Raw genomic sequence first — 13,887 nt, 5'->3', positions numbered from 1 at the left:
ACTTATGCAGGCCTTTAAAAGCCGGAGGAGGGTTGGTGGGAAGACAAGGGATGAATGTCCATCTCGATAGAATGATGGTTTGATGGAGCGGAGGGGATCACTTGGACAACATTATTATCCAGTATAGGGTTTATATTAAAGAAAGATTGTCCTTAAGGAACTTGTGAAGTCTTGAAAACACCCTTTTTGAAACTTTGACCAAGTATACCATATACCTTTACTATCCTATTTGCAACCGGATAAAGGAACAACTAGGTTTATTCTCCTTTAAGGCTTTGCCCAATAAAATATTCCATTGGGTCCTTTACAATCAAACTTACAACCACCTTTCTTATCTTCAGTAGTTTCTACCATATTGAAATTGCCACCAACAACCCAAGGGACATCCTTAAGAAGTGAAGATTATTAGCCATCTAGCTCCATTGGTTTGTCCTTTCTCTATAGTCATTTGGCGCATACATTGAACATATATCAAATACCTTCATGCATAGCCATCTCAATCCAAGCACTCTATAATGTGGTAAAACTCCATAACTCATTACATTTGAACCAAGCTGAAGGTTCAAAGAGTATAGAAACAACCCCTTTCCCTTTCTCATGTTTTGATGAAAATGTACAATCCTTAGACTAGAGAACTCCACAAGCACATTCAAGATTAAACCCAACAGATTGCTTACTTCTTATAAAAGTAAGCAATCTAGCATTGGTTTGGATTTTTGCAGTAACTTAACAATATATTTTATATTCAGAGCTTTCAATCCTTATTGTTAAAATTGATCAGATTTTGGAAGTAGAAGAATTTTAGTTTTATTCTTTATTTCTGTTACTCAACTCGGTTGGATATATTTGCCAACTTGTCAATAAGGTTACTGCTGATAAGAGATGAATACTATTAATTCAAATGAATCAAACTTGATCTGGTATATATATGAGTATCAATGTCTTTGACTTGCACTTTCGATTTTTGTACTTATCAATGAATCGATACTCATCTCAATATATATAATATTTGGAGGAGGCATGTCTTCAAAGAGTCATGCCTCCGCGTGAATCAGATTCACGTGGAGTCATGCCTCTTTGAAGAGGCATGCTCCTCTCAATTAATCGGCTGTGTTTAGACAGCGATCTAATTACATATGTTAATTTCTAACTCGATTTACATAATCGGTCAGCATCTTAGCATAATTCGATTCATAATCAATATAAGATCGATTCATAATATCAGATCGATACATAATCGATTCTCATGATAATGATTAATTCTCTTCATCGATTCATATATGATCGATTTACTTAATATAATGCTAGTATACATCACCGATTCTCTTAATCGGTTTATATGATCAAAGTAGATTAATACATGATTAGTTTATATAATCGATTCTCATAATCGATTTTCATAATCAGCATGATTAATAATTACATATAATAAAATTCCAAATTATGTATATATGTGCATACATACATATATATATATTATAATGAAGAACACTTTATATATATATATATATATATATATACACATAATGATATCTTCCTAATTAGTAATCATGCTGACTATGATCAGTAATAGAGATCAATCATGTATATGATTTCATCGATAGGATTACTCTGATCGAAGCTACAAATCATTAACACTCCCTCTTAGCTAGGGAGGATGATCACAAGTTATACATAGAAGAACCACACAAGGAGTGGTGTAGATATCATCTCATGATATCAGGAGCAATGGTCTACAAATATCAACACTTGTGACATTCACCAATGGCTCACAATATCCAATATGGTATGTGCACTAGCATCAACCATATGATGCCTACCATAGGGATTTAAATTTCATGGCATATCCACGGATATTAAAACACTAACATCCACCATGACATATCTCAGTAATACGACTAATAGATATGAATCTCCATGATACCCATTACTTAGTTGATATTGTTTTAAGAGATATGAACTATCATGACATGTTCACATATATCAACCATATGATATCTATCATGATAGATAGTAAAGTTATTGTAAAGTCGTCACTTTGCAATAACTACCAAAAGAATACAAGTGGTTATCACTCAAAAGCCGTCGCTTCTCAATGATGCACACAGGGGCCCATAAAGTCATGAAATGACAAAAGGAGTTTATATTAAACATCTTTAGAATATATTAGTACAATAATAATGCTGAGACTCAATCTCAGAATTTACATTTCAATCATACCAAGCTTACCTCTGAAGTGTTCTACCTTTGTTTTGGCGAGAGACTTGGTGATAATGTCTGTTGTTTGATCTTCAGTACTAATATACCTCAACTGGATTACCTTTCTCTCCACCATGTCTCTAACATAGTGATAAGGTATTTCAATATGTTCGGATCTGTCATGAAATGCTCGATTTACTGAAAGCTTTACACAACTCTGGTTGTCATAGTGGATGATGGTAGGATCTAAGGATTGTCCAAACAATCCTACAAGGAATTTTCTCAACCATACTGCTTCTCGTGCTCCCATAGATGCCGCAATGTACTCTGCTTTTGTGGAGCTCTGAGCAACTGAAGATTGCTTCCTGCTAAACCAGGATATCATAGTTGATCCTAAATTGAAGCAACACCCTGATGGACTTTTACGATCCACCACACTTCCAGTCCAATCTGAGTCCGTATATCTATATAAGTTTAGATCTACATCTTTATATTTTAAGCCATATCCAATTGTTCCACGAAGATATCTCAAGATGTGTTTTGCTGCAACTATATGTAACTGCTTCGGTTCACACATGAACTGACTGAGTGCATTCACAGCATAACAAATATCTGGTCTAGTATTGATCAAATACATCAATGATCCAATCATCTGCCGATAGAGGGTGGAATTTGCTGATTCGGAACGTGCAGCTGCCTCTTTCAACTTGTGTAAGTTTGTTTCCATGGGAGTGGACATAGGCTTACAATCCATCATTCCAAACCTTTTCAGAATGTCAATAGTGTATTTCCCTTGATTTAGGATAATCCCATCAGTCTGCTGCCATACTTCTAAACCGAGAAAATAGTGTAGAAGCCCTAAGTCCTTCATGTCAAATTCGGATGCAAGGTCTTGTTTACACTTGATGATGAGATGCTCTTCGCATGTGATTAACAAGTCATCAACATAAAGTATAAGAATTAACATATCTCCATTTATTACCTTGAAGTAAAGGTTCGGATCTGCATCATTCTTCGAGAAGCCAAGTCCAAATAGATAGTGATCTATCCTTTCATACCAGGCCCGAGGAGCCTATTTGAGCCCATACAAAGCTCTCTTCAATTTGCAAACATGAGAATGTTGTCCATGCACTACAAATCTTTCAGGTTGTTCTAGATAGACTTCCTCCTCTATTACGCTGTTTAGAAATTTAGTCTTCACATCAGTGTATCGGGCAACAGGAGCAAATGTCTCTTCATAATCAATTCCCTCTTTCTGAGAGAAACCTCTAGCGACAAACCTTGCTTTGTATTTTTCAATACTCCCATCTGCAGCATGTTTGATTTTGAAAAGCCACATAGAAGACACCATTGATTTGTCCTTAGGCCTAGGCACAATGTCCCAAACATCATTCTTGAGAATAGACTTATACTCTTCTGTCATGGCTTATTTCCAAGCTTGATGTTGGAAGGCTTCCTCAACATTAGAAGGTTCTGAATTTATGATTTCACTCATTAGTGCAACATAGTTGGAGAATCTATTAGGTCTTTTACTTTCCCTGAAAGTTACTTTTGGAGCTGTATAATTTTCAGCCTCCTCAATCATCTTCTTGGCCCATAGTGGTCTTTTCTTAGTCACATTAGTGTCTCTAGGTTCATCGGTATAGTCCATAGGTTCAATGTGATTGTTGCCTTCAATTGATTCGTGAGTCTCCCTCTGAATCTCAGAGGAGTGATCTTTTTCACTATATTGAGGAGATTCATCATCTGTTTCATTAACATCCTTCGATCTTTTGAATGCAATATCCTCTTCCAATATTACATCCCTGCTTAGTTCAATTTGTCTTTGACCAAGAATATGGACCCTATAGGCTTTAGAAGTTTCACTATACCCAACTAAGATTCCCTTTTTTCTAGAGGGTTCTAATTTAGATATTTTCTCTTTAGGGACGTGAATGTAAACTAGACAGCCAAAAATTCTTAAGTGACCTATGTCAGGTTTGATTCGTGTGAATGCTTCTTCAGGAGTTTTGTTATCAAGAAAAGAATGTGGACATCTATTTTGGATATACACAACAACACTAGAGGCTTCGGCCCAGAATGAGGGTATGAAGGTTCTGGTCATGCATCATGGCTTTGGCTGCTTCTACTATAGTTTTGTTTTTCCTTTTTGCTACCCCATTTTGTTGAGGGTTGTAAGGAACAGTGAACTCCCTCTTAATCCCAGCATTATTACAAAAAAATTTAAAGTTTTCAGAGATGTATTCTCCCCCATTATCTGATCTAAGGGTCTTTATACTTTTACTTGATATATTTTCTACTAGAGCCTTGAATTCCTTAAACCTTTTAAGGACTTCATCAGACTCTTTACACTTTAGAAAATATATCCATGTCTTCCTAGAATAATCATCTACAAAAATCCTCCTAAAGAGGATACTGACATAGGCCCACATAAATTAGAATGAACATTTTCTAATACATTTTTGGATTTACTTTCACTGCTATGAAATGTGCCCTTGGTATTCTTTCCTAAGGCACACGCTTTGCAGATTCCTTCATGTTCTTGAGTCAACTTAGGTATCCCTGTCACCATTTTCTCTATAGAGGGTAAAGCACAAAAATGAAGATGCCATAATCTTCTATGCCATAATTCACAAGTGTTAGAAGATTCATGAATAAGTGCTTGTGAAGGAGAGGTGCAAAGTTTTTACAGGCACCCATGTCGAACTCCGATGGTGTGTGCCTTCTTGATATTTGAGTTCTTAGGCCAGGCTAAGACTTTTCCATCCATGAAGGTGATTTTGTATCCCTTGTCTTCAAGAGCTGATATGGAAACCAGGTTGCGTTTGATGCCCGACACAAATAGTACACTTGTTAATTGAAGGGAGATGCCTGATTTAGTTGAATGGTACAGGTTCTGATCCCTTTCACTGGGTAGTTTGAATCATCTCCAATTGTGACTTCCTCATCAGAATTTTCTACCATAGTGTCTAGGTGCTCTCTGAATCTTGCTATATGCCAGGATGCCCTACTGTCTATTACCTAGGTGTTAAGGCTGATAGATACTTGATTGGAGAGAGCTGAGTAGAATACAAGTCTTTCGGAATCTGAGTTGGCTTTACTGACTTCTGCAATTGAGGCTTGAGGCTTGGGCCTGTCTGGGCACTTTACAGTAATATGACCATATTTATCACATCTAAAGCATTGAACTTTAGATAGGTCCCTTCTCCTTTTGAATGAACGCTTCCCGGTTGAGTCCTTGCCTTTCTTCTTCTTGAAGTTATTTTTCTTTCCTCTTTTGTGCGACTGAGAGCTTAGGACTTGCATGTCTTCATTTATAGAGTTTATTCCAATCCCTCTAGTGATCGATCTTGATTCTTCTTGTATGTAGTCGGTTTTTAATCAATCAAATTTGGGAAGTTTGGATCGTGCACTAATCCCTTGAATAAATGATTCCCAAGAGGTAGCAAGCCCGTTGAGTCCCAGCATGGTTAACTCCTTGCTATTGAATGTGTGACCAATTGTAGATAGTTGGTTCCTTAGCTCCATTATCCTCATGAAATATGAAGTGATACTTTCTCCTTGGTTCATCTTGACATGGTGGAGCTGCTGTTTCAGAGCAAGAGCCCTGCTAGTATTATTTATCTCAAACATGTTTTCTAGAGTTGAGAACATTAGATAGGCTGTATTTAACTTTGAGATAATAGGGACGATATGATCTTTTACTCCATCCACCAATAATTTCATGGCTTTGTTGTTATTCCTTGTCCATTGAAGTTTCTCATCTTCTTCATCGGGTTCGGGTATAGCCTTCTCCACAAATGTGTTCAATTCGTGTTCCTTTAGTGCGAGCATCATCCTAAACTTCCATGATACAAAATTTGCAGCTCCTTCAAGACGATCCTCGGGTCTAACTCCATTCACTATTTTGTCGAATATAGAATTCTAGAAAATTTTAATGGAAGTTAGTTGTTTCTTCTTGTAAATCTGATCGGATCTTTCCTCACGCTAGCTCTGATACCATGTTAAAATTGATCAGATTTTGGAAGTAGAAGAATTTTAGTTTTATTCTTTATTTCTGTTACTCAACTCGGTTGGATATATTTGCCAACTTGTCAATAAGGTTACTGCTGATAAGAGATGAATACTAATAATTCAAATTAATCAAACTTGATCTGGTATATATATGAGTATCAATGTCTTTGACTTGCACTTTCGATTTTTGTACTTATCAATGAATCGATACTCATCTCAATATATATAATATTTGGAGGAGGCATGTCTTCAAAAGAGTCATGCCTCAGATTCACGTGGAGTCATGCCTCTTTGAAGAGGCATGCTCCTCTCAATTAATCGGCTGTGTTTAGACAGCGATCTAGTTACATATGTTAAGTTCTAACTCGATTTACATAATCGATCAGCATCTTAGCATAATTCGATTCATAATCAATATAAGATAGATTCATAATATCAGATCGATACATAATCGATTCTCATGATAATGATTAATTCTCTTCATCGATTCATATATGATCGATTTACTTAATATAATGCTAGTATACATCTCCGATCCTCTTAATCGGTTTATATGATCAAAGTAGATTAATACATGATTAGTTTATATAATGGATTCTCATAATGGATTTTCATAATCAGCATGAATAATAATTACATATAATACAATTCCAAATTATGTATATATGTGCATACATATATATATATATATATATATATATATATATACATAATGATATCTTCCTAATTATTAATCATGCTGACTATGATCAGTAATAGAGATCAATCATGCATATGATTTCATCTATAGGATTACTCTGACCGAAGCTACAATTCATTAACACTTGTACATTCCAACTGTTTTCCTTCAAAACAAGAAAAGAAAAAAGAAATGTTACTGAATAGAGGAGTTCCTTCCTTCCACCTTTACACAATCTTTTGAACATTAGGGGAGAGCAGGATTTTATAACTCCCCCAACGAAACAACTTTTATCATCACTTCCTGAGCCAATGCCTGTACTACCACCCCCTGAAATGCCAGAACCCAACACCAACTGGTTTTTTGCCTTTTGGAAGATTCCTTCACCAGGCCTTTGGAACCAATATCCAGCCCTTTACCAACAACCCCTTCTTCCAGAATTCTGTAGGAAGGCCTAGGGTTTTTTTCATGTAGAACTAAACCATCAGATAATTCAAATTAACCAAGGCTGCTTTTATTATTATCATTCAATTTTTTAGACTCAACAATCTGGGAAGGAAGGACAAATTCATTGGAAGATTTCACATTCAACCCAATATGAATAATCACGTATTCAACTTGATTCTTAATGCCTTTTTGCATGAGCAATATCACACCCAGAATTATGTGCCGCTAAAGTCATATTATTAATATCTATATCCATAATACCAATAAGTCAGAATCCCCCAAAAAAACATTTTATCCTTATTTTTTATTCTCTTTTTAAGAGGGGGTAGTTCATACTTAAAATGACCATCAGTTTCGCAAGAAAAAAATCATTTAAGCTACGTAAACTTTTAACTTTGTATGTATGACTAAAACCATGGATTGGAATAGCAATAAATTTAGGAAAGCATATAGCCGGCTTCCAAGAAATCAAGAGTCTTGCATTCATACAAGGTAAAGTAGATCTATTATTGCCCATTTTAATAACTTCCTGTTGGAATCATTTGCCATTGCGCCAAAAGCTCGAACTATCATTGGTTAATGAAGTACCACCAGCAACACCACAAAATCCTCTAATAAATACATTGTGAGGGCATATTACATAGCAGACTCAAGGCAAGGGAAATGAAAAAGAAAACAGACACTTTATAAAAGGAAAAAGCTCTGGGAACTGAGCCCACACTACCAATTTGTAAATTAAAAAAAAAACTTAAACAAAACAAAAAACACATTATCAACGAGACACCAAGGACACAAAATCATTAGCACAAATCACACCAAGAATTACCAAGAACACAAAGGAAAGCTAGGCTTAGGAGGAGGAAGGAGAACAATAGAGGATGATTATTTGTTCTGCACACCAAAGCTCCACCCTCTTGCTCCTTATCATTAAGACTTATATTTTGGATCACTTTGAATTGGCAACTATGAATGTAAATTATGGTCCTTGCATTTTAGCAGATGCTAGAAAATAATATTTACAATGTTCTCAAGCAAATTCCTAATGTATCTGGTCTTGATGCCTTGCTTCCATGTGCTAAAATAAATGTATGAAAGCATAATTACCGAATTGTGTGCATAGGAGCAAGTGTAGGTGCTGAAAACTTTCAAAACACTAAGATATTGAGGCATTCTCAAGCTTTTTCAAAAAAAACAAAAACCTTTGGATATATAAAACATAAACAACTTAAAATAATCTGCTAATTATAATGAATAATCCATATAATTAACCATTTTCAATACAGCAAATGAATTCCCCAAGTAAAAGGTTTTGTGAGGCAAAGCATTATCAACCACCTTAAGATTTGATAGAGGTTTTCATAATTATAATATTTTCTAGCTTCTGTTTTTCCTTAAACCCTTTTGATTTTCTTTAGATACGTGTTTTGTATGTTTTCCATTATTTACCATTCCTCAAAATATTGAAATTTCCATACTTTAGGGAGCACTTGCTTGATTTTTGACATAAATTTGTGTATGTACTGAAGTATGCTACATGTATAAACATCACAAAGCAAAAGGTTTAATGTGGTTCAATTGGATTTCAAAATGACAGAATAAAAGTTAGAGAAGCAGGCATTCTTGAGTCTCAGCAGTATTATTTTGTATGCAAGCAGTCTATTGGCAAGGTTGACACACTAGAGAATCGATGCTTTGAAATTTAGTGTTATTGCACCTCATTTTCATTGTGTTGGGTCTATTGCAGATTATAATATGTGTTTCCCAGCATCTTCACATTCCAGCTTCGTACAGCACACTTCCAGTCATGTACGGCTTGCAATGAACTCCCAAAATATGTAAATTAAGACCAGCAGATCATTCACAGCGAACAGCCATTAATCTATCCTCCAATCGAATCCTTCCTGGCATTGAATATTAGCTTCTGCAACTACCACAAACTTCTGATTTATCTTGGAGCTCAAACCCAAATCCTCCTGATTGTGTCTTTCAACAACAAAGAGAATTTTAACATGGAGGGATTTCGTCCTTCAGGCCCAATTAACAGATTTCCAAGAAATCCAACAGCATGATATTAACTTCATCCAAGCATGCTAAAAGAGGACTCTTCAATCTCTTTTATAACCCTTTCTAAGAGCTCATTCACTTATCTTGTCAATGTGGGATAAACAAAATCACCCTTTTTGCCCTTTCCTATAATTTCAGGATTTTTGCTTCTTCACCCCTATTTTCTCGCGATTGATTTTTCTTTAATATTCCCCATACCATGTAACATGATTTTCCTTCAACTTAAGTCCCCAAACACTCTTTTAATGTCTACAAGGTATTATAGAATAAAGGGGAACTCTTCTATTTAAATATTTTCTGCAACTATAGTCTATGACTCTATGCATTAATAAAGTTAAATAATTAAATTTAACTTTTATAAAACTTTATTAATGCATAATAAATTGTATCAATGGTAAAGAAATCTTCTTGTTGATTTTAAAAAATTACCATCAACATATCACTGCCACTGAATGTCTAGCCATGTCCAGAATGACTTACTATAAATAGTAAGTGTGCCCAAAAATGCCTCAAAACCCCTCAGAATGGCCTGCAACTGAAATTGTCTAGGCCAAATGACCTCTAAGTCCCTTTAATGTCCTGGTTAGCCTATGGGACCATGGAGAAATAGGCTAACGACAACATCATGCTATGAACGCTAGAAAGGGGACATTACAGTAATTGAATGAACATCCTTCGAATTAGTGGTAAACTTCTTCCGTGATTTTAGTCTTTCAGTTGTTTTCTATCATTGTATTGTCTTGAGCATTGCATTAGTCATCTTTCAGAATTGATGCAACATATCACATTATTTATCATATATTCCTGTTTGGAGTTGTTTAGGTAACATGTTTGAATGTTTTGTTTTTCGAATCTTATTTAAAATGCATCTCACAAGGGCAGTATTATTTTGGTTCTGAATCAGCTACTTAGCATGTCACACACTGGGTTTGGAAAGGCCTGGTTGGAAATCAATATTGATACCATGGAACCTGCATGCAAAATCTATTGAAGGCAATTCTGTAAAACATTATGAGAAATTTAAATTCAACAAAAATGCATCCAGTTACTTTATAAGATTGTTCATAAGATCTCAAATGCATGCAGCTGAGCAATAGAGGAAAAATTGCATAGCAGTTCTTCAAAATGATAAATGACTACACTGTCAGTAGATTTTTTGCATAAACTTTGTAAGATTTTCTTAATTCCACTTGTGTTGTTGACAATTTTTATTAAGGGTTATTTAAGACCGATTAGAGAGAAGCTACCCCATAAATGTTTATACTTGTTTTATTGGTCTGATTTGATCTTATTTTTTCTTTCTTTGTAAAAGGCATTTTTCTTGTTTTCTTCTTGTCATTTAAGCAGTCTCATTTCTTTGCAGCTTGCTTGGACTTGCTATAATTTCTACCAATCTACTCCAACAAAGTTAGCTGGAGAAAACTATAATTTCCGAGAGGGGCAGGTGAGGATGTAACAAAGAGGATTCTCTGTATTTCTTGTGCAAGAATTGAACCAATGCATAGAACATACTCAACTGTACATTAGGCAAGTAGATTTATGTTGGAGTAATTTGTACATTTTTCTGGGAGTCTGTCTAAAAAATTGAAGATTTTATGAGTCATTTCGTAGATGTCTTTGAAGTAATTGCAGCTAAAAAACTCCTGGATTTTATTGCAGGATATGAGGGTTGGTACATCATGGAATATTCAGAGACCAGAAACTGTTGAGTCACTCATGTACCTTTGGAGGATAACTGGAAATAAAACTTATCGAGATTGGGGGTGGGATATATTCAAAGCATTTGAAGAAAAGTGTCGTCTGGATTCTGGATATGTAGGACTTAGAGATGTATGCACTTGTTCACTTTCTATTCACAATGTTGAACATTTTAGAAGATTAAATCTATAAAAATGACTTTTGCAATCTTTACATGAAATATTTTCCTTGCTTGAGTGCAGTCAGTCTTAGTTTGACTTAAGCATGTTCTAATGACATTTATCAGATGCTATTATGAATAGTTTTTCCTGAGCCCAGGTTTAGTATAACATTATGACACAGACAGCACAGTGAACATTTTAGCTATGCAAACAATTGTAATGGTATATTATTGATGTAAGCAATGCCAACAAATAGCTATGTGATCACCAGAGAGAGGTAGGAAACCCTTTGTCATGATGATAGATATATATGATTATATATTATATAATGAACGTGGTGAATGCCTTATGAATATTTGAAATATTCTATATTTTAAAATATTCCCTTTTTCTATTTAATTGCCTTCCACTAAGAAAAGTCTTCACATCCCCTGCCATCGGGGTCTGTTCCAGAAGCACTGTTGACCATAGTTCATGAGTAGTTGATAAATCTAAAGTCCTTTTAAATGGGATTGCCTTGGAACAATTAAATCTCCAAAGCATCTTGATGAATAGAATCTCATCCAAGACTATAAAATGGCACAGCTTTCTGGCCTGCTGGTGGTTTCCCTTATACAACTTAAGGTACACTCTGTCAGGTTTGCAACTGAGAGAAAATGGTGGTGTCTTGATATGCTTCAATGGGAATTATGATTTGGATCATGAAATTGGAAACTTGCATTGAAGGAGATATCTGTCCATGCATTGTTTTTGTATGAACAAATTTGAGATTTGCTAGAAATTCTCTATTGCTTAACATTTTCTATGCTTATCATGCAGGTGAATTCTGGTGTCAAGGATGATATGATGCAAAGCTTTTTCTTGTCAGAAACATTGAAGTACTTGTATCTTCTTTTTTCACCACCCACTGTTATACCCCTCGACCAATGGGTGTTTAACACAGAAGCTCATCCAGTCAAAATTATCCCTCGATATATAGGTCTACAGGAAAGGAAAGATTCAAAGCAGATATCTGATGGCAATCAGATGACGACAAAGGTATTTGGGAGAAAGGAAGGTTGACCATAGAGGCCATTTTGCATGTTGCAGTCCAGAAGGATAAGGCCCTGAGTTGTTTAACAGTAATACGAATATCTGTAAAATTATTCCAAAGCCAAATTGATTTGCAACGTAAATATTTGGCTTTGGTAAGCTAGATGGCTCAAATGATGGCTGTATTTTTAAAGGTCAAAAAGTTAAATTTTCACCATGTTCTTATAGAACTTCAATGCTAGTAGGAGCCACATAGCTTGTAAGTTGATATGTGAGCGCTTCATAGTCTATCAATCTGTAGCAGGGTTGTATAATACTAATAATAATTTAATATCCAACCAAGTTTTTTGGGTCGCCTCATGTCATTGGTCCAGTGATTGTTTCCTTTACCCTATGTTTTTGTGATTTTGATCCAAGGTTTTGATAATAGGATTCCAATTTTTCTATGCTTCTTCCAGATGGTAACTGAGCGAGCTTTCCAACAGCATTGGAATGCGCTCATGGAATCAATATTAACTCTCAATTAAATCCTCAAATTTATTTTGCAATGCTTCAGGCAGAGATGGGCAGCCTGCCACGAGTCTGACGTCTTAAGTTTGAACTTGGGTTACTCTTAAAAGAGTGCACTCCTTTTGTTACCAAACCACATTAAGTGGGATGTGAACTCAGGATAACGTCTGAGTATAAAATTTCAAAATGTGAATGCAAGGGTTAAGGCCAAAGTTTCTCGAATATATAAGGATCCATATATATGCTTGTTACTTTTATTGTTGAAACCATTTTTATTAATCTATAGACCTTTGAAGTTTGGCATGATGGGTCAAAAACCTATAATTACTTCACACCCCCTTTTCTTACTAAGCTCTCATTTGGATGTGATTTGTAATAATATCAACAAGAAGCGATCTCCTTTCACACCCATTATTTTAAAGTTGAAACAAAGATAAATACATATTGAATTACAGTTTCTAATAGTGGAAATTGTGTATGAAAAATTTCACGCTCTTATTGTATGTCGGTAATTGATTTTAATTCCGTAAAATGATGGGCAGGTTCAAGAAACAGTCATATATGTTGTATCTTCTAAAGCTTGTCCAAGTATTTGAAGGGGATAAATTATCATCAGAATTCAAAATGAAAATACTTGTGAAATTATTCATTCATCGGTTAATATAGGCATAAATATTAAAACAGAAGATCAAGATTGTCTCGATACCCCATACTTGAAGGTTGATGTTTAAGAAGCTAATCTTCTCTACATATATGTAGATAAAAACTGTGTTAGTAAAAACATTTCAATAAGAAAGCAACGGAGTCCCGCTCCAAAACAAAAGATAAAAAATTTAGTTTGTTGGATGAAAATTCATCTCTATCCTTTTAACTTGCAGCCACGTTCAGATTGTTTTGTAAGAAATCTTTTTATATGACCTTTAGAAATATTATACAGGGTACTGAGGATGTATCTTGTTGGGGAATTGATGTGTTGAAATGGAACCCACATTGCCCATGTAGTCTCTTAAACTATCTAGTGCTGATAGAATGGAAAAAAGTGGGCAACGAAATTATGAAATGACTTCGTTACTAAGTCAAGAA

The 13,887-nt window shown here is 35.1% G+C and overlaps 1 protein-coding gene across 1 annotated transcript in view; it reads left to right on the top strand.

Moving 5' to 3' along the window:
• LOC131073311 (mannosyl-oligosaccharide 1,2-alpha-mannosidase MNS1) overlaps positions 1–12,652 on the top strand; it is a 114,149-nt gene extending 101,497 nt beyond the window's left edge. The window contains exons 12-14 of the mRNA XM_058009720.2: positions 10,767–10,847; positions 11,063–11,233; positions 12,082–12,652. Coding sequence (XP_057865703.2) covers positions 10,767–10,847; positions 11,063–11,233; positions 12,082–12,324 — 495 coding nt within the window. The 3' untranslated portion in view covers positions 12,325–12,652. The remainder of the gene's footprint in view (positions 1–10,766; positions 10,848–11,062; positions 11,234–12,081) is intronic.
• Positions 12,653–13,887: the final 1,235 nt, after the last annotated feature.

The sequence above is a fragment of the Cryptomeria japonica genome, chromosome 5 (genome assembly GCF_030272615.1).
Source record: "Cryptomeria japonica chromosome 5, Sugi_1.0, whole genome shotgun sequence".
NCBI classification, from domain to species: domain Eukaryota; kingdom Viridiplantae; phylum Streptophyta; class Pinopsida; order Cupressales; family Cupressaceae; genus Cryptomeria; species Cryptomeria japonica.
The sequence above is the reverse complement of the archived record's forward strand: the minus strand, read 5'-3'. Positions and strand labels throughout refer to the sequence as shown.